Raw genomic sequence first — 26,179 nt, 5'->3', positions numbered from 1 at the left:
TTACTTACCACTGTATTTTATTTTAATAAGGATTTGAGTAACTCATTTCTAACAAAATTATTTTTCAAAAATAAAAATAGAAAATATTTCAAAAACCAAACGAGCCTAGGCTTTGTTTTGTTTCAAGAAATAGATGTTGAAAGAGCACAAATCAATTTGCTCTCTGCACAAACTAATGTCCCAATTGCTATTTGGATAGATAACTTACAAATGGAGAGTAAGGCAATGAGAGAAATCCACATACAATACTCGTTAACGTAGTTCGAATTCAATAATCCTACTCTATAGAGTCTCACTCAGTGAATGATTTTATTTAGCAATCGCATCACTTATTAGTTTAAACTCAATCTATCCTTATACCAATAAGTAATTGCAACCCCAACAATGAACTTAATTGTTACAAATCACTCACCTAAAAATCTTACTTACAAATCAAAATAACTCTCCAATAAAATGCCTAACACAAAAATGCAAAAAATAACAAGTAAAGAGGATAAGACTTTGACATGATATTGTTGAATCATCCTCTTTCTACTTTTCCCAATTTCAATAAGTAGAAATCAAGATATAATAAAACAAGCTTAAGGACCATTTGATAATGTAACACACCAAAGTAAAAAAAAAAAAAAAGTCAACTTAACATTGCACTTAATTATACTAAAGGCATGCCCAGATTGGTGTTCGATCAATTGTTCAAATAAGAGATACAAACATGTTTAAGGTCTCAACAAATATTTTAAAAAAAAAGGAAAAAGAAAATAAGTAAAAACTAGAAAGCAATGAAAAATTGGTTATGTTCTAAGCAATTAGATTCCAAAACAACAAACGCTACCTTATATTTCATTAACCAAACAATCGTGAGAATTGGAAATGTGACCAAACAATCGTGAGAATTGGAATGACGAAGTAGAAAATAAGCATCCATGTATCCGAGACAGCTCTGATGCCAATCGCTGCAAATTTACTTCTAAAAATAACTTATTTCTAGCACGCAAGTAATCGCCACAAGAAATTTCCTCAAGGTCGTTGGCACCGACGTAAACCATTCTTTCGAACGGTAATAAATGTTGAATTGATTCACTCTTCCATCTCTACGACTCAAGTGGAGGTCAATTACTGTGCTGATGAAACCATACAGACCAGCCTTTGCACTTAAAAACTTCCCTTCACTTGCACCCTCTACACCTCCCATCTCCGTCCAAAATGTCGAAACTTTCATCGACGCCCGAAGCATCAAAACGGGTTTTGATCCAAACACATGCCGTTCCAACTTTATGGTTGAGAATCTCCTCAGAAAGGGCAATCTCTCGAAAGCTCGTCAAGTGTTTGACCAAATGCCTAACAGGAACACTGTCTCTACAAACATGATGATTTCGGGTTATGTCAAATCAGGAGATCTTTTGAAAGCTAGACACATGTTTGATACCATGCTTGATAGAACTGCAGTTACATGGACCATTATCATTGGTGGGTACGTGCAAAAGAGTCAGTTCCATGAAGCGTTTAAGCTTTTCGCTGAGATGCGAAGACATGATACACAGCCTGATCCTGTGACTTTTGCTACTCTTTTATCAGGTTGCAATGGCGCTGAGGCTGACAACGAATTGGTTCAAGTTCATGGACTTGTTCTTAAGTTGGGTTACCATTCTAGTATCATAATCTGCAACTCTCTGGTTGATTCTTATTGCAAAACTGATCACCTTGATTTTGCTTCTCGGGTTTTTGAGGACATGCCTGAAAGAGATTCTGTTTCCTTTAATGCATTGATTAATGGGTTCGCAAAAGATGGTCTAACTGAGGACGCAATAACCATCTTTCTGCAGATGCAAAAATTAGGTTTCAAGCCTTCTGATTTCACTTTTGCTGGAGTTTTAAGTGCTGCTATTAGATTAAATGACTTGGCCTTTGGGCAACAAATTCATGGGTTTTTGGTGAAGACTGGGTTCGTTGGGAATGTATTTGTGGGGAATGCATTGCTTGATTTCTACTCCAAGTACGATTGTTTAGTTGAAGCCGGGAAGCTATTTGATGAGATGCCAGACTTGGATGGCATTTCTTACAATGTAATCATCACATGCTATGCGTGGTCTGGGCAACATGAAGAAGCTATTAGCCTTTTCCGTGAATTGCAGTTTACAGGCTTTAACCGGAGGCAATTCCCATTTGCAACCATGTTGAGTATAGCAGCAAATGTATTAGACCTGCGAATGGGGCAGCAAATCCATTCCCTGGCTATTGTGACTACAGCTGATTCAGAACTTGTGGTTGGGAATTCTTTAGTTGACATGTATGCAAAATGTGGCAGATTTGAAGAAGCTGAAAAGATATTCAGGAGTCTGGCCAAGAGAAGCACAGTTCCATGGACAGCCATTATCTCGGGTTATGTTCAGAGAGGATTCCATGAGGAAGGCCTGAATCTGTTCAATGAGATGCACAAAGCTAGTGTAAGAGCAGATCAGGCCACATTTGCTAGCATCTTAAAAGCATCTGCAAATTTGGCTTCACTATCACTGGGGAAACAAATTCACTCATTTGTAATCAGATCAGGTTATATGTCAAATGTTTTTTCAGGAAGTGCACTTCTCGATATGTATGCAAAATGCGGTTCCATAGAAGATTCCATTCAACTTTTTCAGTACATGTCTGAAAGGAATATAGTCTCTTGGAATGCCTTGATCTCAGCCCATGCTCAAAATGGTGATGCTAAAGCCACCCTCGACTCATTTGAAAAGATGGTTCAGTCAGGTTTCCAGCCAGATTCTGTCAGTTTCCTCAGTGTTTTATCTGCTTGCAGTCACTGTGGACTTGTTCAAGAAGGGTTGAGGTATTTCAGAACCATGACCAGAATACACAATCTTGTTCCTAAAAAAGAACACTATGCATCTATGGTTGATATGTTATGCCGGAGTGGACGGTTTAACGAGGCAGAGAAGTTGATGGATGAAATGCCATTCGATCCTGATGAGATTATGTGGTCATCAGTTCTAAATTCTTGTAGGATCCATAAGAACCAAGAACTGGCTAGGAAAGCAGCAGACCAGCTATTCAGTATGGAGGTGCTTAGAGATGCGGCTGCTTATGTCAGCATGTCTAATATCTATGCAGCCGCTGGCCAGTGGGACAATGTTGGGAAGGTAAAGAAGGCAATGAGGGAGCGTGGAATTAGAAAGGTTCCAGCTTATAGCTGGGTTGAAATAAGACACAAGCTTCATGTGTTCTCAGCAAATGACATGTTACATCCTCAAATGGAGGAAATCCGGAAAAAGATAGAGATGTTGTCAAAACAGATGGAGAAGGAAGGTTACAAGCCTGATACAAGTTGCGCCCTTCATGATGTAGATGAGAACATCAAAATTGAGTCTCTTAAGTACCATAGTGAGCGGTTAGCAATTGCATTTGCACTGATAAGTACACCTGAAGGATCACCAATACTAGTAATAAAGAACTTACGGGCGTGTACAGACTGCCATGCTGCAATCAAGGTAATCTCAAAGATCATTAGAAGGGAAATTACGGTGAGGGATTCAAGCAGGTTCCATCATTTTAAGGATGGCATCTGCTCTTGTGGGGATTATTGGTAGTTTATAGAGGGGTTATTGCGTTGTTAATGGCTTGATCTTCCATCGCATGATTGATTTCACCTCTGTATAAGATCACAACCATTCTGGAGCTCATTCATTTAGTGGTGAAACCTCTATCGCACAGAATGACTGTTCATGGATGTGGAGTTTTTCACAATGTATTGGCATTTCAGTTTTGATGGTTATAGATATGGTATCATTTCAGAAACCAGAAGTGGAGAGACAGCCTGTGCGGTGCGCTCTGGCATTGGCAAGTCGGGACTTTGAATCTGTTCATGAAAGGGGGAATAGAATGTAAAAAAGGACTAAACTAATTAACAGTCATGGCATTTTTAGCCTAAAGTTTCCACAACGTCGCAGCAAAATTATTGGGTTGCAGGAGCAGGAGCCTCAAGGAGACTCTGGACTTCAGGTATTGATAGGCAAACTAGTTGAATCATTCACCGGTCTTGCCTGCCGCACCTGAGGGATTGATAGGCGAACTAGTTGTTGAGTAAGTGATAAGCAAACTAGCAAAGCAATAGATTATGAGGCCGCGCATGGTAGCATATCAAGCTGCTTTTTAGCAATTCTTTGTTCAGTATTTGTAGAATTCCTACCTCTTCAAGGGGATATTGCATTCAGATTGAAGTCATACATGCATGCTGTAATGGTTTTGCTTTGCTCATTTTTGTAGTACAAACTGCTGTGATAGCAAGTGAGGCATTTTAATGAAATGCATAACAAGCTTGCAGCTTAAATAGTTGAAAGAGGATTTAATTTCATCAAAATTTGCACTTATATATTCATCAATTCAATCAAAACATAATATCCCTTCTCCTCCCCTATCCAATTCAACTTGTCTTTCAAAAGAAACCAAACTAAATTTTAATTTCACTAATCCCAGATACAGCAATGAAGTACACATTGAAAAAAAAAAACCAAGAAAAACAAAACAAAGGTATTATTGTTATCATTATCACTTGTTCTTGTGAAGAAATTCATCAGGGACAACTTGAAGCAACTTCTTGTGCTTGGACTTAGCAATCTTCTTCAAAGTATTAGGATTAGTAATCTTCTGAAACTTAGTTCCAGACCTCAATATGTTCTCTTTCTTCTTCTTCTCTCTCTCCTCTCTCTTCTTTCTCTTCTCCACCTTATTTTGCCGGATCTCTTCCTTCAACTCATTAATCCTCTCTCTATAAGCTCTCTTGATCTCCTTTTGCCTCTCCCTCTCCTCCAAGCTCGTCCTCCTTATGCTCACGTGCTTCGCTGACGCACGCTGCTTTCTTGGCTGCTTCCAGTTCCGACCAGACACCTTACCCGCAATCACGCCGTCGTAGGTGGGTTGACCGAAGGTGGGTTTATTGGGGTCGTCCGAGGAAGACACGGCTGAACGCTTTGCGGGTGGGGGGCAAGAATCATCCACGTCCATGGAAGCGGCGGCGGGGGCAGCCTCGTCGTCATTGGCAACGATCTGAGATTCTTGGCGCTTTCGTTTGTACGTTTTGCCGCCGAAGCCTTCATCAAGGCGGCGGAAGTCAATAGTGCAAGCCATGGCGTTGGTCTTTCTTTTCTCTCTCTCCCTCTCTGTAAACCCTAAAATAAAATGTAGTAAAAACCTATTCGCTAGTTATTATAGAGGTAGGGATTTGACGGGCTATTTGATTGCCATGTCAAGAATTCGGCCCATTAAAAGAGCCTTTTTATTCTGGCTCTAAGGGTCTAGCCCTGTTCGGCATTATTCATGCGGCCGAAAAGTGTTCTTCAACCTATAAATAATGGAAAATGTTTTCTATAAAACCCAAAAATTAGGGTTAAAGTATTTTTTTATTTTTGAAATTCAACAAGTATAATCAAAATATAAATACGATAATTAAGCACTAAAATAATTCAAACTATAATTAGCAAATTAAAGCTCATATAGCAACAATCCAGACTAAAATTAATAAATTAAAATATTACATGTCAAAAATACATAATAATATTCGAAGAATCACATATATATAATTGTACATGATGAGTCTCGTACTTGAATACTTAAAACTTAACATAAATTATATGAAATATGAGTAAAGGAATTAAATATCAAATTTAAACATAGTAAAGAGATCATAATTATACTATGACGGAAGACAATTTAAACTAATGTGTAATCTATATACAAGATAATAAAAAGTAATATTGGAACATTTTTGGTGAAAATGTAAGTAAATATTAATAATTTGTTAGTCAAATGATTGAAAATAAGAATCATTTTCAGGCCAATTGAGATCAGGTCTAACCCTCTGTTTTGTTCGTTTGTTATGTAAATTAGCGTTTTGATAGAATATGATTCAGTTCAGTTGGGTGTTTTCAACACGCTGGAGGTCTCTATTTTCACAGCTGAACCATTGTAATGACGGCATAATTTCCTATTCAACCCTCTGCAATCTACTCTTACAATTAAAGCACGGCTTGTCTCTATCCTTCGAGTTTGTTTTTTCTTTTTAATAAAAAAATGTAAATATATAAGCAAACATTTTACTTTTTTTTTATTTGTTATATAAAATATAAAATATTGATCTTTGTAGTAAATGTATAATAAATTTTATATGAATTAATCATAAATAAGTTGATATATAATTAATAAAAAAAGTAGATAGAAATATAATTTATCTTATTTACTATTTAACTAAATACAAATCTATTAATTAATATAAAAATAATTTCTTATTATTTATTTTACATATAAAATATAATACAACCTCTTTAATAATCATTTTTCATTCTAAACACAATTAATCACATGTTTTTAATCTCACCAGTACAATATCTAATTTCGCTACCATCTTTGTTTTTAATCTCACCAAAACTAATTAACCTCTCAAGAATAATATTCATTTGATCATTAAATTAACAAATTTCTTATTCTCGGTTTTATCCACCTTTGTGGTGGTTTTTTTAAATAAAAAAGAATAATCTAACGGAAATTGAGAGGTAAAAAAGCATACATATAAATCAATCTTGGATTGGTGATCAAACAGGAAAACAGTCAAATTGTGTATTCGATTGCAATGAGTTATGAATCTGCTACAAGTCTTAAGAGAATTGACATAGAACAATAATTTTGTAATGCCAATGACTGACTATCTAATTGTATTCATTGATCTAATTCAGGGAGATCGCTTTCAAAGAATGTTGAATGAAGAGCCCTCACACACTGCTCCGCTTCATTGTCATGTACTATCAATGATATGTTAACCTAACAAGTGCCAACACAAGCTCCGTTTTATACTTACATCACAATAAATGAAAGTTATTAAATGACCAACTCAAAGAAAAGTAGGCACCTTAGATGCACCCTGAGAGATCATCTGAACATTCACTCCATTGGTCCTTAATACGTGGAATGCCTGCATCACATTCCATTATCCATTAATACCAATGTTTACATTTGTAAACAAGATTGTCATCCATTGACAGACTCTATGTTTGCTTACTTCGAATACCTTCAATTCAAATTAGAAGATGATTTACAAGTTTTAGCATGACAGAAAATTGTAGGAGTACCTTCTCAAGTATAAGTGAGGATCTCTGGACATTGCCAATGAGAGAAATGATAGATCTGTGCTGAAGAAGATTGACAACGGCAATTTTTTCGAGTTCTTCTACAACATGGTCAAGTTCCTATAAAGTGATACAAACAGTGAAGAAATTATTCAGAATCAGTCGGCATATGGATATAACATCTGTACAAGGTAATATCAATCAAAGCATGAAGAACGGAATCGTACGCTTGCCTGCTGAATTAACTCTCGGCTCCAAAGTTTTGATGGATCCAAAGTCAAAGAAATACTGACCTCACTAGTAGCTACAACATCCACTGAGATACCTAAATCTTCAAAGATAGAGAATACCTGCACACATAAAAGAGATCAAACCAACTGCACGAAAAAAACCAAATAGACAATTAGCACTAAATTTAAGAAATGGCCTTCCAACCTTTGCAAGAAAGCCAAATTGACCAAGCATGCGTGTGCTCACAATATCCAGCATGGTGACATTCCTCTTCAAAACGATGCTGGTCAGTACTGCCTGCAATAGGGAAAAAAAGACTGAAGAAGTTGAAATTTCATTGAAAAACATTAAACAAGCAATTAGCTGCTACAGACCTTACTCATATCTCTATTCCTGGTGATGAGAGTTCCTGGAGCATTAGGATTGTAAGAATTTTTAACCCTGACAGGAATATCACCCTCTCTAGCTGGTCTCATAGATTGCGGATGCAGAACCTGAGGTAGGGCATGACAAACATCCAAATTTACTCAATTAGCCATTCTTCAACCAATTAAATGATAACTAAACTACTTCCAAGAATAGAGCACAATAGATTAGTCAAACAAACAAGTATGCAACTGTTATTCACCAAAGCTTAATAGTTACTAAGAAACAAACGGAGGGGAAAAAGCAGCAAATCAATATATAGCACCTGAGCACCAAAGTAAGCAAGTTCAGCTGCCTCTTCAAAAGTCAGATACGGGACAGGTTCTGCATGTTGATATATGTTAGGGTCACAGGTCAAAACACCATCAACATCTTTCCATACCTGTAATGAAGGAATGTATACAGTTATAATTTGTTCTAGAAAAAAATCCATTACTATAAACAGAGTATAAACTGGTGAGTACATATTTCCATGCTTTTGCTACAACTTTTGGTCTGCAGTACATACTGCACATATAGATGCTTGTTGATTATTAAAATGATGGCATCCGTCCCAAAAAATGAAAAGAAACAAATAAGGCAAGGGTATCATCGTACACAGCAGGTTCAGACCTTGGACATATGAACTGACCTGAATTTCTCGTAACCCCAATGCTTTTCCGATGGTTGTGGCTGTCAAATCACTACCACCCCTTCCTAAAGTGGTAATTGCAGAAGATCTCCACCCCTACAATCAGAAGTTAACACGATAAAAAGCAATACCAAACTATCCCACCAAGAAGCTCTTGTTTAAGAATGAAATCATTTCAAAAAGTTATACAGCTTTTCTACCTTTCCAAGGAATCCAGTGACAATTGGGATTGCAGGATCACTGATCCAATCATCATTTAATCTTTTTGCAACAGCTGGGTAAGTTGCTTCCAAAATATCAGCATTTGTGAAGTCATCAGTGGTAATGAAACCGATTTCAAAGGCATCATACTGCATATAGGACACTGACTTATAATTTGACTCACTATGATGGTGGTTATGAGGAAATGCAGGGAAAAGAGTACTATGCATAAATGCAATTAAAAGTGAATCATGGAGAGGTCTAGTACCCTAAAACAATTTGAATTTTGAACCAAAAGAAATTCAACTTTAGAGTTAGAAAAACATACATCTAGGAATGTTTTACACTTCCACTAAAAAGAGAAGTCAAAAGTAGTTTTCATGGTGAGTAAATTATTTGATGACTATACCTACATATATAAAACCTAGATATAGCAAAACAGAAGGCAAACAACTTACTTGACGGGCCTTAAAACCAATTTTATTCAAATATGCTGCAAAAATCCTTGTAGACATGCACTCTCCAAACGAAACTAAATAGTCTTTTGTTCGTAATGTTAACTCTTTCATCATAGCAATTCCCTTTAAGAGCTGCTCCAATACTTCTAGGTGACCTACAAAAGGGTTGTTCATACAAAAAAGGCAAGACAGAAACCATCATAAGTAACCCTAAACTAAAAGAACAGAAGAAGAGACGTCAATGAGAAACTGAAGCAAAAAGACTTGATGTCAACCCAAGGGTAGATTATAAACTCACCATCAACAATCGACCTTTCCACTCCAAGCTCATCAGCCGTCCTGGGTATTACAATGAACAAGAAGAGATAGCAAATTTCAATCAGAACAAATACCCAAGGGAGTGAAGAGGGGGGGGGGGGGGAAGAAAATCATTTCAATTGCTCTTACCTATAATGCAGGTCTTTTATAAAGTTCAACTCTTCTATAGCATCTACGTTAGTGACACCACAGCTAACAGCTTTTTCTCCGGCCTAATCATCAAACAAAAAACCAACTTGTTAGCAAACCCTTGTATTTCTACAGCCTAAGAAATTGATGGATGAATTACCAGCAAAAGTTTATTGGTAGTCTTTCCCATGGCAGAAAGGACAATGACTGGTCTTTCATTGGGGAAACTGAGTATAAGGTCAGCAACCTCTCTCATTCGCTCAGCGGAAGCCACTGAGGATCCACCGAACTTCATTACACACGTCAATTGATTCTCGGCTTCTCCGGAACTTGCTGCTTCAAACTCATTCCTTTGGATAACATCCACATTCCCTCCTTGACAACAGACTCTAAAGACTCTACTTTCACAACAGCGTCTTAGGCTGATATTACGCAAGATAGAAGAATTTGAAGGCCTAAATGCAGCAAAACTGAGCAGAGTTGGCGACGCTGAATGGCATTGTAAAGAAGTCGTCTGCTTTGGAAATGAATAAGCCGGAGGCGTTTTCAGACCAGAAAATCGCAAGGAAGCCGCCATCACGCTCGACGGATCTCGGAAACTAGTTGTTTCGACGAATAATAACTAAAAATAGCAAATAGTAATCAAAGAGGAGATCAAGTGGAGAGTGAATAACGTAGGGATTGAAAGTGGAAAAGAAGGGGCAGTGGATGTGTTTAGTTTAATTTACTTATTGAAAATAAACAGCCAAACAACAGGGTTGGTCGGGAGAGAGCAATTGCAAAAACCGGAGCGCCGCCTCCCCTCCTTTCATCGCATCTGCCCTCGCTTTATTATTACCATTATATACTCTGATTTGTAATTTGGTTAAGTTCAATTTGATCTGACGGCGGTGGTGCAATCTTTGAATCTGTTTGATTTGGAGGACTTTGTTTTAGAGAATAGTACAGACAATTGCGAGTTCAGTTGAGGCATACAAAACAATGGAGCCGTGGTACGAGGCAGGCAAATGATTTCATTTGCGGTTAAAATATCACATTTTATTAATTACTTTTCAAATAAGGCCTTATTTTTTAATTGACTAATCATTATTAGTGAGCTTTTTTTGCATTATTAATTATTTAAGTTGAGAAATTTTAACATTTTATATATTATTCTTTTAATTTTTATTTTATATTTTCGTAATTAATTTTCACTGTTTAATAATTTTTTTATTATTTATAATAAAGTATAATGTAATAAAATTTAAATTTAATTAATGAAATATATTTTTAAATATGAAATAATAAAATATTATATTTCATTTAAATCATGAAAATTTAATAAATAAGTTTATTTATATATAATATAACAAAAGTTATAAACAAAATCACTATCATAAATCACTATACTGCATAAACTTTTTTTTTATCTATAGATTAATTCTATGATCTAATTTCAATCAACACGCCATTTTAATAATAGTAGAAAAAAATTATTAAGAGCAGTCGCGGAGCATAGTGGAGCCTTAGGGCCATGTTCTACTTAAAATAGTAAATTTTTAATTTAAAATTTTTATAATTTATAAAATTTTAAATTAGTAATAGTAAAATCACATTAACTCCTAAAAATGATAAAAATTTTATTTAACTATTTAAAAAGTATAAAGATATAAGCTATTAAAATGACGAAATTAATTTTTTACTATTATAAAATTATACAATTTAATTTCAACTCCTAAATATTGCAGGCTCAGCCACTAATTGTTTATATCTTTATATAATTTATAAGTTGATTTTCTAAAAAAAATTAATTTTTTTAATGTTTAAATGATTTTATGTAAATTATTTTTTGTTGTATGAAAAAATTTCTTGAAATATGAAAATTGATAATGGCACATTGAAGCTGAAAAAATAAATTAAGTTAATAATTTAAATAAATACTCATAGTTATATTATTAAAATATTTATAAAGTGTAGTATATATTTAATATTAATATTAATATTAATATATAAATAATTTCAATAAATATTAAAAAGATTATTTAAAATTTAAAATTATTATATATATTAGAATTTTATATTAAATAATTTTTTAAATTATTAAAATATATTTATTATATATTATATTATTAAATATAAATAAATATGTATATTAAATAATATTAAAAATTAATATTTGATACCAATATTTTAATATTTTAAAAATAATATTAAGTTTAATTTAAATTAATTTTTATATAAAATTAAATTACCCAAAAAAATTCTTTTTAAAAAATTAACTTTGATTTTTTAAAAGGGAAAGTAAATTTTCAAAAAAAGAGTTTATTTTCTATTAGATTGTAAATATTTTTTTACACAAGATAATACATAAAAATACAAAAAAAACCTATTTTTGTAAAACAAACACACCCTTAATTTATTAATAGTTTCAACCATTTTACCAATAGAGGCCCATTTACTACTTTATTTACAGAAATGGGCCACTTTTTTCATTATTTACCGAAATGGGCCGAAAACACTAATACGTGTCAACGTAGGAGCGTTTTAAGGGAAAATTCTAGAAAAACGCTTCCTTGAGTGAGCATTTTGCCATGTCAGCACAAAATTCTCTTACGTAGACGCGTTTTGTTGACGTGGCAAAACTCTCCCTCAGGGACGTGTTTTAGCTCGTGTTTTTCTAAGGTTAAGGCTATTTACATGTTTAGTGCCTAAGGTTTTAGGGTTTAGAGTTTTAAGATTTAAGGTTTAGGATTTAGGGTTTTACCATGTCAGTAAAGCACATCCACGTCAGCGCGTTTTGTGCTGACATTGCAAAATGCTCTCTTAGGGACGTGTTTTTCTAGAATTTCTTCTTAAAACACTCCTACGTGGACGCCTCTTAGTGTTTTTTGGCCCATTTCGATAAATAATGAAAAAAATGAGCTATTTCTATAAATAAAGTAGGAAATGGGCCTTTATTAGTAAAATAGTCAATAGTTTCCTACTCCCCTGTCTATGCATGTGTGATTTGAGTATGGTGTATGAATATTAACCCAAAAGAAAAAAGAAAATAAATATAATAAATAAAAACCAACATCAGAATCTACTTCATTCTCAAGTGATACAATAACTAAGAAATCAATTGTTTGCCTACTTGCTTGCGCCACCTACAAAGCTCACTACGTAAAATTTGCTTCACCACTGGGATGAGAAGCAACTAATTACTTTACATCAACATTTACTATTGCCTCTGTTCATACCAATACCATCATAATAAGCCAACCATTCACCCTCACATTATACCATGGAACCCTGCTGAATCCAAAAGTACTGCTTTGATTTGCTCAGGCAATACATCCTGGCCTTCCCTGCATTGCTGTCATTTGTCAAACACCAAATCAAAATTACTGAATTCTTCTTCCAAATATTAATATCCACCAACAAACCAAACACCTTACAACTTTTCTATTTTTTAGATGATATGCAGACTTCCAGATTAGCTTGTACTGTAATGCTTGTTTAACAAAGCTACAATTGTGGTACTCGCATACCTCCAATTTCCCAATTTTCATATTGTCTTTGTATAGCATCACCAGATCCGAAACTAAACTTTAAGGAAAACACAACTCACGATAAATTCTGTTTATCACTTGCTATAAATACCTAACAAATTCATCTCACAAGTAATTTAGTGATCTAAAGATCAACAATTATTAACCATTAGCATCATAGTTGACCATCAGAGGTACGAGCAGAAAGAAAAAATTGCCTAGGATATATCCCACTAAACAAGGATTCTTCAATCTATGTGCAAACTAGTGCAAGTAGTCAGTCTGCTATTCATATGCAAAAGGACAATGGGAAAAGAGTCATCAATTTCAGGGTTTCTGACTCGTGGTCTATACCATTATTTGAATTTGCCTTTTACTGAACTGCTCTTTTCAACTGAAGTTCTATGTAGCAAAGATGCACAGAAAATAACTTAATTTCTTCAATAAAGGCTCATTTCATTTGTAGTTTTAAGTGTTAAACAGAAGAAATAGCTTTCTATAGGGCCTTATTTTTTGCACTAGAGTTGGCTAGACTTTGAAAGAAATAGCATTCATCAAAAATTGTTAGACAGATTTTAGTTGAAATCTGTTGGATAGATGTGCAAATTAAAATTGAATTTAAATGGAAATCAACGAAGTAGATGAAGAGGAGAAGAGACAAAAGAAGGGCACCTCAGCTCGGAAAACATCCAGTGCAAACCCATTAAAACAGCTGATTACAGCTTGCTGTATGTCCAATCCAAGGTTGTCTAGAGCTCTCATAGTGGAGAGCAAGAGACCTGGCCTGCGAGCACAAAACATGTGAATGTTGACAGCCCTTCCTTCCCTTAATCTTACCTCCACCTGAAATTGCAAAAATAGAAATATATGAGTTCCCTTAACCTTACATCGACTGACACAACCTGGCGGAAGTTTTCGGCAAGCATATGTCAGTCTTTATGTGTGTGTGTATCATGTCCTGACTCATGTTTGACATGAGTTCTACAACCAAATGCAAAGAAACAAAAGCCTAGATATAATCTTAAGAACAATTTTGATAAAGGAATAACGAATATCACACTTCTTCAGTTTTTGGTGGAGAGGAATTCTAGGCTTCATGGCAAGAAGATTAATACTTTTTCAGTTATTCTTAATAAAATCATAGAGGCAGTTTGACTAAGACTCCACAGTTGAAAGGGATGATACCAACAGGATGCTTGCTTGCAACTGGGGTTTGAGTGTAGTGATTACTTATCCAGAATACTTCTCTATTGTGATTATTATCTGTTTCGCAGATGCTTTTATTGTAGTTGGCTAGGCTCCTCTTTTGGGTGAATAAAGAATTATTTAACCATCAAAAGAGCCAAAAACAAATATCACACTTCATAATCAACAAGAAGCACTTAGCTATTATAAGCAGAAGACACGCTTAGCTATTATAAGCAGAAGACAAGAAAACAATCAACTATATAATAAAAGAGAACAAAGAAAAAAAAACAATAATATATATAAGCTCAATGATTTATATACTTCAGTCCCCTCTATTATATTTATCCAATATAAAGCATTTCCAGTTTTCATGATAAGGTCCATCGACAATCTCATCTTGAAACCTACCGAGTTTGATGAGGACATTTTCTATACGTAAATAGATGAAACATGGGTCCCTATTGCTAGAGCAAGTACATGCACAAGAAGTCCCTAATTTTATAGGATTCACGGGGCACTGTTAACTTTCCAAGATCAACTTTAAGCACAAATAATTTGAATGCCTACCAGTCCATAGCTGAATTGGAAAGAGTCCAATTTTATGCAATATACTAGCTCAATATTAACTTATTCATCTTGCTGATATCATACAAGTTACTATCAGGAAAGAACACACAGACATTCATGGTTTGCTCCTTCCACCTTCAAGATTTTCAAAATCATTGCACATTCAAATTTTTGCCTAGTTGGAAAAAGGAATTTTAATAAAACCAGTTTCTAGGAGAAATTTATGAAATTCAAGCAATTGTAGCAAAGCTAGAAAATAAATACAAATAAATAAATGAAACTTTTAGGTTCAAAGGTTTACCTTTGGAGGTTGGTTTTTAGGACTCGAGAATGAGCTGGGACATAGTTCTTGCTTGACACGACCTGGAAGAGTAGGTGGGGTAGGCGTCAACGGGTGGCAACTCGTAGATGGTGGCATAAAAGAGCCAGGTGGGGTGGATTCGAGTTCAGTGTGAAGATCGTTGATTCTTTGCAGAAGCTCCTTTAAGTAATCAATGGCGTCCCCGAGTATTGAAGCCCTATTCATCTGTGACATAATAAGCACAATGAGTATCTGCATCAATGCCACTTTCAATTATAGGAACACCAATGTAGTATACATCTAACTAAAATCATCTAAAATACAATTATAATGACAAATTCACAATGGCTCAACAAGTAAGCAATCCTAAAAGTAGAGATAGAAACTAAAATTAAGCAAGCATGGTATCAAATTATCAATACAAAATGGGTGACATTTGCCTAAGAATTCTCAAATGTAATTTACCTTGCTAATCTTAGGCACAACAGACCTCAGCATGTAAAGTCTATCATTGAGCTTCTTCCTCCTCCGCCTTTCGGCCATCAAATTTTTGGCCGGCATTCCTTTCCTCTTACCCTTGTGATCCCCACCAGCGGTGAGTGTACTAGTCGCATTTGAATTGCAACCACCGTTCTTGGCACTCTCCTCCAGCTTGCAATCATCAGAATCATAGTTCAAACCCGATACATCGAAGCTGGCTTCCTCAATCTCCCCTTGCTCATGCCTCTTCCTCTTCCCGTCTGAAACATCCAAATTCCCCGATTCATCAGCCACACCAGAGCCCTGACGCATCGCTGCTCGCTTCTGAAACAAAGTTGGTTGAGAACCAACTGAAGGGAAAACTTCAAGGGGCTTCAAAATCTTTGCTCTGTTCACAAAGACAGCATTCCCTGATGCATCGAAGCCCTCAAAACCACCACTGAAAGCAGAAGCATTTTCAGTTGCAGTGAACAACCTTGGACCTTGAAAGTCGGAGCTGGAGCTGAAGTCAGGAGTAGAGAATTGAGTGGGAGGAAAACCCATAAAACTGGGGGTCTGATTCGGCTGAAAAGCAGTTTCGGAGGCAAAATCAAAGGGGCTGTTGCAGAGGAGAGAAGAGAAGAAAGGTTTAGGGGGCAAGAAAGGGTGAGGTTCAAGGGTGAAGGGCTGCGAGGGAGAACAAGAAGCAGAGGAATCAAGTGGGTGGTGAAGGAGGAGATTATTATCAGCGAAACCAAGCTCACGGATATGAGGATCCTGCTTCATAGCTGGGTTCATGTACCAATCAGCGTCGAGCATGGATTTGAAGGGCATGGTGAAGTCGTCTTGTTTAGACTGAATTTGATTATTGATGTTTGGGGTCCATGAAGAAACTGCATCCTCTTCCTCTTCTCCTTCTCCATCTATCCAGACGAGGCCGTTAGCAGCTCCAAGGACCATCTCGAAGAAGAAGAAGAAGAAGAAGAAGAAGAAACGTGTAACAGCTTTTTCAGCAGAGCATCATATTTTTGAGGGAAAAAACAGAGGGAGAAGATTCTAAGTTTGAACGTTAAGAATAACGTATCACTGGGAAGCGAGGGAAAATGGAAATCCTGCTACTTGGGTTGGGTTGCGTTGCTTCCTAGGCCCGCATTAATCAATTTGCTATTCACCATGTTTAATACGTACTCCCTTTAGCTATCTATTGTAAATAAAGTAAGTCAAACTTTTTTTAATTAAGATGGTTAGAATAATCCGGGTGAAAGTCTAAATAATGAGTAACTTGATGGTTTGAATGCCAATATGGGAAAAGATGGTATGAAAGGAGGAAGTGATCAATATTTTCATTTAGAATTTTAACATTTTTATTTTAAACAAAATCAATTTTAAATAATAATCCTCAAGTTATAGATAAAATTATTAATTATAACATTAAACTATAAGAAATAGATAATATTTTTGTTTCATATAACATATAGCAATCACTCATTATTGAGTTAAGCATTAGAGTAAGAAGCATTGATACCTCCAAAATTTATATTTGTCTTACACACCCAAAGATCAAGAAATTCAATTTGGGTTTAAGTTGTTAGTTATTAGAGGAGAGAGTTGAGCGATAGCATCCTGTATTTAATGAAATCACATACTACATGTTATTTTCTATCTTCTTTTTAATGCCCTAATCTTTCAGAAACATATCTGACATTCAACAAAGAATAAAATATAGGGTAAAAAAGGGAAGCAGAAGCAAGAAAACAAGTGACAAATGAGAAAGATCCAAACCTCCAATAACCCCCCAAGTGTTTACTTCTTCATTCGAATTGCATAATTAGTCCATTTCATTTTATTTCCCATCCAACGCAATTGCAAAAGTCCTGTACTGATTGAGAATATAATTTTCAAAAGAGCTCCCAAGTTTCTCGTGATCTCCACCTACTCCACATTTCACTTTATTCAATTGCTTTTTTCCTCAAATCTCCTCTTCCCATTACACTTGTCTCCCCTCTCATCAATCATTATTTGATTATTGCAATGACTCAAGATTACCATAAATGACACGAAATCTTAATTGATATCAGAAGCCCTAAATACTCTTATCTATATAAAGCCGACTGGCTTTGCCATTTGGCCGCTTCTGTAACACGAGAGAGATGACACGGCTCTAGGACCAAGAGGGCAAGCAAAGCAGTTTCAGCTTTCAACATGATTGACATATATATCAAAAACAAACACCTCTCTGTTCACGTGAGTACATTACATGTGGATAATAACACGTGGCCAACATGCAACTAATCAAGAGAAACTGACTACTCAAAACCCTAGCTAGCCTAGGTCCTACGCCTTCCCACGCATCCTTTTCATATATACGCTGTTGTTTGTACCCTCCCTTTGTTCTTTTTAAGTTGCCGGTTTGCATCCCCCGGCCTTATAATTAGTATCAACTTTTAATTATTACCTTATCATAAATTAATGAGGCTACCTATATTTTCCCGATCGACCTTAATACGCTTAAATGGTGCCCATCCCATGACAGCTATAAGTATAGAGACGGGATCAATGCAAGGTCTAACCATATCGTGGGACCTTATGCTGTTAATTGAGGGATACTTATGGTAGCTGAGGAAGGCTTGCAATCTGCATTCTACAATTATTGCCGTGGCTATTGCCTATTGGCTATCACATGGATATTCCAAATCTTTTAACCATCAATCTTATCCTTGTTGTCTCTTCAATTTTCATGAACATTCAATATATTTAATAAATCATTTTGTATGTGAAGTTAATTAATCGAAGACGTAGGTGATAAGTGTTAAAAGTAATATGTTTTAATGTCATTTTTAATGTGTTTTTGAGTGATTATTAGATGTTAGTTGTGAATTTTATACTCTTAATCCTTTAAATTCATGTTTTGATGTTTAATAGAACATTTGAGAGGAAAAAACGAGCGAAAATCAGAGCATCGGAGAAAGCTATAAGAGCCACATAGGCTAAACCATTTTACATGGCCTGACCACATAGTCGTGTGACACACACGGACATGTGGTAGGCCGTGTCGATTTCATGGGATTTCATACCTAATTTCATAAAATTACGATTTTTAGGTTTTTTGAGCATTCCAAAATGTATATATATGACAAAAATAAGAAGATAAGAAGGGACCATTAGAGAATATTCAAGAAAACAATTTGAAAAACACCATTGAAGTCGATTTTGAAGCAGATTTCTGTCAAAATTGAAGATTCTCATTTGATTTCTTAGGAAGTTATCATGAGTGTCTTTATTTCTTTCGGTTATACTATCTCTTGGATATTTTTATTTTCAAGCATGGACTAATTTTCTAAATACTTAGAGGAGATGAACCCTATGATAGATTCTATAGTTTGATTTTTATTTTTCGTAATAAATACTTAGTTTCTTATTCTCAAGTATGTATACTTAATCATTGATTTGATATTTCTAGATTATTAATCCATATTTGATATGCTTAAATCAATGGTTGAATAGATCCTGTTTAATAGTATATCTTGTATAGTTGAGTCGAGTTGCATGCAATATTAGAAATAGAATGACATAAATCTACCGAATTAGAAACAAATCTAATAAGGGAATCCATAGCACGAGTTAATACAATAATAGGAGTTTTAATTAGAAAGAAAATTCAATTAACCAATATAGAGTCAGTTGCTCTTATACTAAAAAGAGATATTAGCATAATTTCGATATTTCTACGAATCAAGTTACTAAGTAAAGAAATTACATAATTTAGATTGATAGTGACAAATGAAATCTAGGTGAGCTTTTTCCTGAGTATTGTTTCGCTTATTGGTTATTAATCGATTATTTTCCTGATTTATTCTTTGTCGTGTTCATTAATTAATTAATTTTAAATTTAATCAATCACTCAAATTATTCAATTAAATAATAGAAAAACAGTAATTACTAGTACTTTTACTATTTATAGAAATAATATATTTACTCATTATAATTATACCATTTAATAAATATACTTACCTTAATCAATTTTTTAATTAATTAACACATATGAAGAAAAAAAAAACCTTGTTTATGTGCTTGGAGAGAGGGAGAGTTCAATGTATGTAGACTTACCCAATTAATGTTGATACTAGAAAGGCACTGACGGTGGAAAAGCGAGTTTGAAATGTCAGCAAAATAAAACCAAATTAAATTTGAAAAAGGAGAGTAGCTAACTAGTTATTAAAATTTGATTCGATTTTGAAAAAGTTAATTTTTTTAAATTTTGAGTTAATCAAATTGAGTTATTTAAATTATTTGAGTTAAATCGAATAACTCGAGTCGAGTTAAACTTCACAATTTGAATAACTTGAATAATTCGAATAAAAGATTGGTGTAAATACTCCTATCAACTTTGAAAATAAGCAAATTGGTCTATCTCTTAACAAAAATTAAAAAAAATAAAAAAAAATTTAAAAATTCAAAATAATTATAAAAATTTCAAAATTTATATTTTTAAAAATATATAAAAAAATTTAAGAATTTATAAAATTTATAAAATAATAATTTTGGGAGCTAATTAATTATTCAAATTTATCATACTCAAGTATCTTATTATTTTTATTATTTTTCTGTAAAAAAACACAAATATATATAATTTCAAATTTATGTGCTCTAACATGGAATTAGGTATACTATAACAATATTTTTATTTGACAGGTTTAATTTTTAAAATTTAACTCAAACAATTTTACTCGACTCGACTCAAATTTCATTTCATTCGACTTGATTCGAAAAAAATTCAAATTGAGTTAAGATGATAAAATAAGACTCATGTAGTCGATTAACTCAAAATTTTTTTAACCGATTCGATAGAACACTGGGCCCTATCTGAAATAAGATGGGACTGCTGGTATATACTAACAGTTTTGTTGGCAATATATATACATGGAGTGCTGCAAGGTAATAGGCTGGATAAGCTAGCTAGCTCATTAATATTAGCGTTGCACCTCTCGTGAGTGAATAAAATGTAGACAACTAACTTTTGTTTTCTATTTTTTGACCAGAATGTATAGAACTATTTATTGAACTTTTTTTTTTAATTTCAAAACGCAAGTAACATTCTAACTAATATTATTAAAATCTTTTACATGTTGGTAATTTTTACATGTAATTGTTTGAGATTATTGTTTGTTTAGTAACAATATTGTAAAACCAACGACGAAGGCGACAAAAACCGAAAATAATGTACGAGACATGTAGAAAATTATTCTTAAGAATAATTCATTCACAAAATGTTTTAAGGTTCAACAAATTCTTATGTTTCAGAAGGAATAGGAAGAAGAAAAAACAAAAGCAATACGGATGATATTTTTCGATGTCTTTTGGAAAGCTATTGATTATGATATTTATTGTTGGAAAGTGACGTAACTTATATGAATTATTTAATTTAGATGAGAGGAAAAGATAATTATTGATTAGGATAAAGTGGAGTTTTAACTCTATAAACTGATTGTACTGTGATTAAGAATAACCAAAAAAAAAAAGAGAGAGTTGATTGAAGTTGTTTTCTTGATGAATAATGGCGGGAGGTATATTTAATTTTTGTACATGTGGCATCAAAGCTAAGTTGTCTTAGTTACGTTGTCGAAGAAATAAAAGTGTGTTTTCTTTTATTTGAGTAGATAGCTTTAAATTGAAAAAAGAGGAAACATGAATGTATTGTTTAAACTCGATGAATCATTTAAAGTTAGCCAAGTTTAATAATTAAGATAAGAAACTCAAAAGTTTTATATTTTATGCTTTGAATATTTTATTAGACAGGTAAAAAGTTGAAATTATATATATATATAAGCAAATGATAGTTCGAATAGGGATAAGATTTTATATAGTTATCGTTATGTGATTTCATATTTAATATTTAAAATTTAATCTTATAAATCTCGAACATGGTTAATTATGATTTAATCTGACTTCGTTGATACATGATTCTTATTTTTAGTGAGATGTTAAATTTAATCAGTTGTTTTTAATAGGATATAAATTGAAAAAAGCTTGTAAATTTAAAAAATAAAAAAGATTACATTACAAGAAAAGCTAATGGGAGTGGACAAACAAGTATCTAAAGTGGTATCGTGTGTAACCAAATATTATTATGGAATATTTATATACAATTACATTGTAAAAGTATTTTATGCAGATATATTATGTTGATAGTATTTACTCTTTCTCATAAAGTAGTCAGCAATTACGTACTCTCAATGAGGTAAGATCAGTGTATTAATTTTGCCATAAAATTATTGGTTTTGTCCTGAAATTTATATATTACCTATGGCATCACAAAATTCTATTTGGATTTGAATATGCAATAAAGTCATGATGATGTTAGATATGAAAATTATAATTGGATTTGTCACCAATTACTTTTAAAGTATGGTAAGTCAATTATCTTAAGTGAAAACTTAAAAAAATAAACTCCAATAGATCTAAATTTGAGAGTATGATTATGCGAAGGGAAGGTGATAACATGATTCTATGAGAGATGCCACGTTAAGTCGTTGGAGTGGCCATAATCATTTGTTCGAGTGTTTTATAGTCATAGAGACATATCATTCAAAGTTTTTCTTGATTAGACATGTATTTACTCATTCAAATAAAAAAAATATAGGCATACGTGATTATTACAAGAGAAAATCAAACCAAAAATGGGCTTTAAACGTCATTTGGAGGCCCAAATGCACAAACAACCACAAAAGTACCAATGCTAGAGTTTCACGTACCGATACTTACACCTAAATTTGATTAAGCAAGCTTTGATGGTTTAGAGTACCTATAACACTCTCACTACACCAGAATAAGCCTTTAGCGGCACTTTTAGCGGCGTTTGAAATAAAAGCGCCGCAAAAAATCGAGCATTAGCGGCGATTTAGTCAAAGCGCCGCTAATGGTAGACCATCAGCGGCGATTTCCAACAAGTGCCGCCAATAATAGGTATTAGCGGCGTTTTATGTAAAGCGCCACAAAAAGGCTAAAACCAACGACGTCGTTTTTGCGATTTTTTAAACCTTTAGCGGCGTTTTTGTCTAAGCGCCGCTAATGCTCGTATCATTAGTGGCGTTTTTATCTGAGCGCCACTAATTCTCTGTTCTTTAGCGGCGTTTTTGTCTAAGCGCCGCTAATGCTCGTATCATTAGTGGCGTTTTTATCTGAGCGCCACTAATTCTCTGTTCTTTAGCGGCATTTTTTGCTAAGCGCCGCTAAAGTTCGTGTTTTATATGGATCAATACGACGTCGTTACGTGTTAGGGATCAGTTTCTCTTGTGGCGTTTTATAGGGAAGCGCCGCTAATATTCTTGAAACTGTGTCAGAACGGCGTCGTTTCAGTTGAATGTGTACTCTATTAGTGGCGTTTTAAGGGAAAACGCCGTAAATATGTCTACAAATTTGTGAAAACGTCACCGTTTCTTTCTGTAATTGAAAATTTAGTGGCGTTTTAAGGTAAAACGCCGCAAATATGTCTACAATTTTGTGAAAACGTCACCGTTTCTTTCTGTAATTGAAAAGTTAGTGGCGTTTTTTCCGGTAGCGCCGCAAAAGGCAAGCAATAGCGGCGTTTTTACGCCAAACGCCGCAAATGTGACCTAAAATTAATTTAAGCGGCGCTGTTTCTTTAAAGGCCATTTAACCCGTGTCCTCATCCTTTACGAACTTATTATCGAAAAAAATGCATTTTGTATACCAAATTTTATAATAAAAAATTGTTTTTTATACAAAGAGACAAAATTTGTTGTACCAAGTTTATTATAACAAATTTCATCCATTTGTTAAGAGGACATTCGAAGCTTCATACGAAAATTTGTCATAAAGATAATATTGCTTCCTTATTTCAACTTTATACAATATTTTTAACTATATAAATATAAGTTATTATATTTTAATAGATTTTCACTATATTTTTTTATTATTAAAGAATATTTAGGGAATTTTTTGGTCGATGCATGGTATTCTAAGGAGTACGGGCCGGTATATATGAATTTAAGGTTTGTTATTTATAGTTTAGGGTTTAGGGGCTAGGTTATGCTTTAGGGGTTATGTGAATTTAGGGGTATAGGGTTAATTATTAGGGTTTAGGGTTTACTGAGGGTTATAGATGTTTTAGGGGTTTGGCCGGGGTTTAGGGTTTCTTAATAGGTTAATATTAGATTGATTAATTTTGGAGGTAAATATATATGTTCTTATATATTTGTAAAATATATATCCAGAATAAATTTAATATTAAGATAAGTTTTGAGTATAATAGGTATAAGATGATCACTTTATGCATGTACGTAGCTACATATATAAATTGAATGGTTAATATGAAGATTACAAGGTTAATTTATAATTTGAGACTTGTTAATATAACTAATAATTAATAATAGTTATAACTGGCAAAACATTTAACCCAAATTAACGTCCATTGTATATATTTTTACTTATATATGGATATATATGAATATATATGGATATATATATAGTTATTAAATATTTAATTTGTAAATATAGGACCAAACTAAAATTGGTATAAATAAATAAACAAATAAATAAGTTAGTAATTATTTATTTGTTAAATAAATTGGTAATTAATTATTTAAAAGTAAGACAAAAAGAAAATGAGAGTTTTAGCGGCGTTTCTATATAAAAATGCCGCAAAAGGTATCCTTTACCGGCGTTTTAGTCAAAAACGCCACAATTATTACAATATACGGCGTCGTTCTGTGAATTAGGGAATCAGATTCTATTGTGGCGTTTTATAGGGAAGCGCCGCAAAACTTATAACTTAACTTAAACGACGCCGTTTCGTCAGCGGACAAATTCACTTACATCTCTGCCTCCGTCCTCCAGTTACAGCAACCCTTAACAAAATTTTCTAAGTGTCGAAATTACAGAGAGAAGTGTGTAAAAACTTATCACGAAAAATAGAAAGGGAAGAAAGGTGGTCGGAGTCGATCTTGAAAGACGGTGGGCACAGCTGCGAGATTTGTCGATTGAATAGGTAAGCACATCCAGTTCTGTTTCGATTAAATTTTTTGGGTTTTAGGTCAGTCTAAGTTATTTGGGGTTTTAGGGTTTCGATTAAACAACATAATTTCTGGGGAATCATTAGATGATGGGGAATAGGTAAGCCGTCTGTCGTCTTGGAACTGTGTTTGAATGTTCCTGATTTTTACTCATGTCTTCGCCATCCCTTCTTTCTCTTTTACAGAAGAAAAAAGTGGAATTTGTTTGAACTGGAACAAGGCAAGAACAAGAACAAGAACAAGGCAAGGCAAAGGTAAGGCAATGGTGTCGATGGCTTGAATTGAATCTGTCCATGTTGTATTGAAAACATTGTCGAATACATGAATGAGACATGCATTCTCAATAGCTAGACAAATAAGTATAAGAGTGAAGGAGAATAATAGAGTGATTAACAAGTTTTAGACTTTGATTTACAGTTCTTTCTGCCAAAACTCAATTTGTATTTTTGGTTTATAAAAGGCTACAAAATGCCAAATTAATTATTTCTCATCACCCAATTGCCTCCGTTTTCTTTTCCAGATTTAATTAGAATGGTTTTAACCCACTAATGATTTCAGGTGAAGAATATGATGGTTAGATTTTGGTGTGAATTTGACGTGTTTTATTTCTTTGGTGTGAATTTGACCTGTTTTAACCCAGTAATGATTTCTCATCACCCAATTGCCAAATAATTTGCTGTTTGCTGTGACTTATTTCTTTTTAAAGATGGGGTGATGTGATATAAATGTAGTTTGCTTTGGTTCTGAAATCTGGATCTGGTTTTTGTCTGCGTTGCTTTCTTAGCTTGCTGGGTTGGAGCTCGTTTCATTGCTGCCAAATTTGGATATTCTTTGGCGTGGAGGTAAATTTTGTAAAGGCAAATTTTATGTTGCAAATAAAAGGTTTTTAGTTAATCATCTTTAGTTAATCATCTTGCTGTTCGTGGTAGTTATATACCCGTTGCATTTTGGTCAGCCTGTCATGTATTATGCAAATCCCGAAATGGTTTTAAGCAAGTGGACTTTGTTTATTTAGTTATGCACATAATACTTTCATATTTTATTTGTTGTAGAAGTTGGTATCTCACAGTTTCTCATCAAATGTATGCGAGTAGTATCGAATGCAAATTGTTTTAACAGCCATTTGATCAATATATAATTATTTATTGTGATTATTTTGTTTAGATTTTTTTTTGGAAGAAAACTCATAAAATAACTTAAAGTTTATTAGCGTTGTACATGATGGATTGTGGGTGTTCTTCAATAAGCAAAGTTTAAGCTAAGCTTGGCAAGTTTCACTTTCTTTCCATCTCCTTTAATAAGGAAGATTTGGCATTCTTCAAAAGTATTCATCTTAGCCTGCTGTTTCTCCATTACAGCGATTTTTGGAGAAGCATAAAAGGGTAACTAATGGTAGTATTTGGGTAACTAATGGGTAACTAAATTTGAATATCTCAAACTATGGGTAACTAGTGGGTAACTAATGGGTAACTAATGTATTATCATCTTTATGGCTGTGGATTCTAGAGTTTAATCTGGGTTCCTTTTAAACATATGTGGCAACTAGGACAATAAGCAAAACTGTTTTATATGTCAGTATATATGTAGTCTTGGTTATTGTGTTATCGAGAATATATGCCT

The 26,179-nt window shown here is 33.8% G+C and overlaps 4 protein-coding genes and 1 long non-coding RNA gene across 7 annotated transcripts; 2 read left to right on the top strand and 3 right to left on the bottom strand.

Moving 5' to 3' along the window:
• The first annotated feature begins 724 nt into the window (after nt 1-724).
• On the top strand, nt 725-4,351 carry LOC107934917 (putative pentatricopeptide repeat-containing protein At2g01510). Its single transcript, XM_016867440.2, has one exon. The coding sequence runs from the start codon at nt 1,125-1,127 to the stop codon at nt 3,579-3,581; it is 2,457 nt and encodes an 818-aa protein (XP_016722929.1). The 5' UTR covers nt 725-1,124; the 3' UTR covers nt 3,582-4,351.
• LOC107934918 (MAP7 domain-containing protein 2) lies at nt 4,341-5,233 on the bottom strand. The gene has a single exon (XM_016867441.2). The coding sequence runs from the start codon at nt 5,116-5,118 to the stop codon at nt 4,540-4,542; it is 579 nt and encodes a 192-aa protein (XP_016722930.1). The 5' UTR covers nt 5,119-5,233; the 3' UTR covers nt 4,341-4,539.
• A 1,345-nt stretch (nt 5,234-6,578) lies between these two features.
• LOC107934909 (aspartokinase 2, chloroplastic) lies at nt 6,579-10,464 on the bottom strand. Of its 2 annotated transcripts, none has more exons than XM_016867429.2 (13): nt 9,664-10,464; nt 9,504-9,586; nt 9,355-9,395; nt 9,057-9,211; nt 8,598-8,747; nt 8,398-8,493; nt 8,032-8,148; nt 7,715-7,834; nt 7,545-7,637; nt 7,337-7,459; nt 7,113-7,229; nt 6,893-6,955; nt 6,579-6,804 (listed from the first exon to the last, which is right to left on the bottom strand). In XM_016867429.2, exons 1-13 carry the CDS (start codon nt 10,078-10,080, stop codon nt 6,703-6,705), a joined length of 1,677 nt encoding a protein of 558 aa, XP_016722918.1. In that variant the 5' UTR covers nt 10,081-10,464; the 3' UTR covers nt 6,579-6,702. The 2 variants fall into 2 exon arrangements, with proteins under 2 accessions (XP_016722918.1, XP_016722920.1); XM_016867431.2 differs by having other exon boundaries at nt 7,343-7,459.
• Nucleotides 10,465-12,538: 2,074 nt separating this feature from the next.
• On the bottom strand, nt 12,539-17,093 carry LOC107934908 (transcription factor ICE1). 2 transcript variants are annotated; one of them, XM_016867427.2, is made up of 4 exons: nt 15,534-17,093; nt 15,069-15,293; nt 13,685-13,855; nt 12,539-12,837 (listed from the first exon to the last, which is right to left on the bottom strand). In XM_016867427.2, the coding sequence occupies exons 1-4, from the start codon at nt 16,485-16,487 to the stop codon at nt 12,754-12,756; spliced, it is 1,434 nt and encodes a 477-aa protein (XP_016722916.2). In that variant the 5' UTR covers nt 16,488-17,093; the 3' UTR covers nt 12,539-12,753. The 2 variants fall into 2 exon arrangements, with proteins under 2 accessions (XP_016722916.2, XP_016722917.2); XM_016867428.2 differs by having other exon boundaries at nt 12,539-12,829.
• A 7,058-nt stretch (nt 17,094-24,151) lies between these two features.
• On the top strand, nt 24,152-25,561 carry LOC107939111 (uncharacterized). Its single transcript, XR_005929987.1, has 3 exons — nt 24,152-24,534; nt 24,745-24,813; nt 25,344-25,561. It is a non-coding gene; the product is annotated as an uncharacterized lncRNA (long non-coding RNA).
• Nucleotides 25,562-26,179: the final 618 nt, after the last annotated feature.

This window comes from Gossypium hirsutum, chromosome A07, assembly GCF_007990345.1.
Source record: "Gossypium hirsutum isolate 1008001.06 chromosome A07, Gossypium_hirsutum_v2.1, whole genome shotgun sequence".
Lineage (NCBI taxonomy): Eukaryota > Viridiplantae > Streptophyta > Magnoliopsida > Malvales > Malvaceae > Gossypium > Gossypium hirsutum.
Note: the sequence above shows the minus strand (reverse complement) of the source record. Positions and strands in the feature narration are given on the sequence as shown.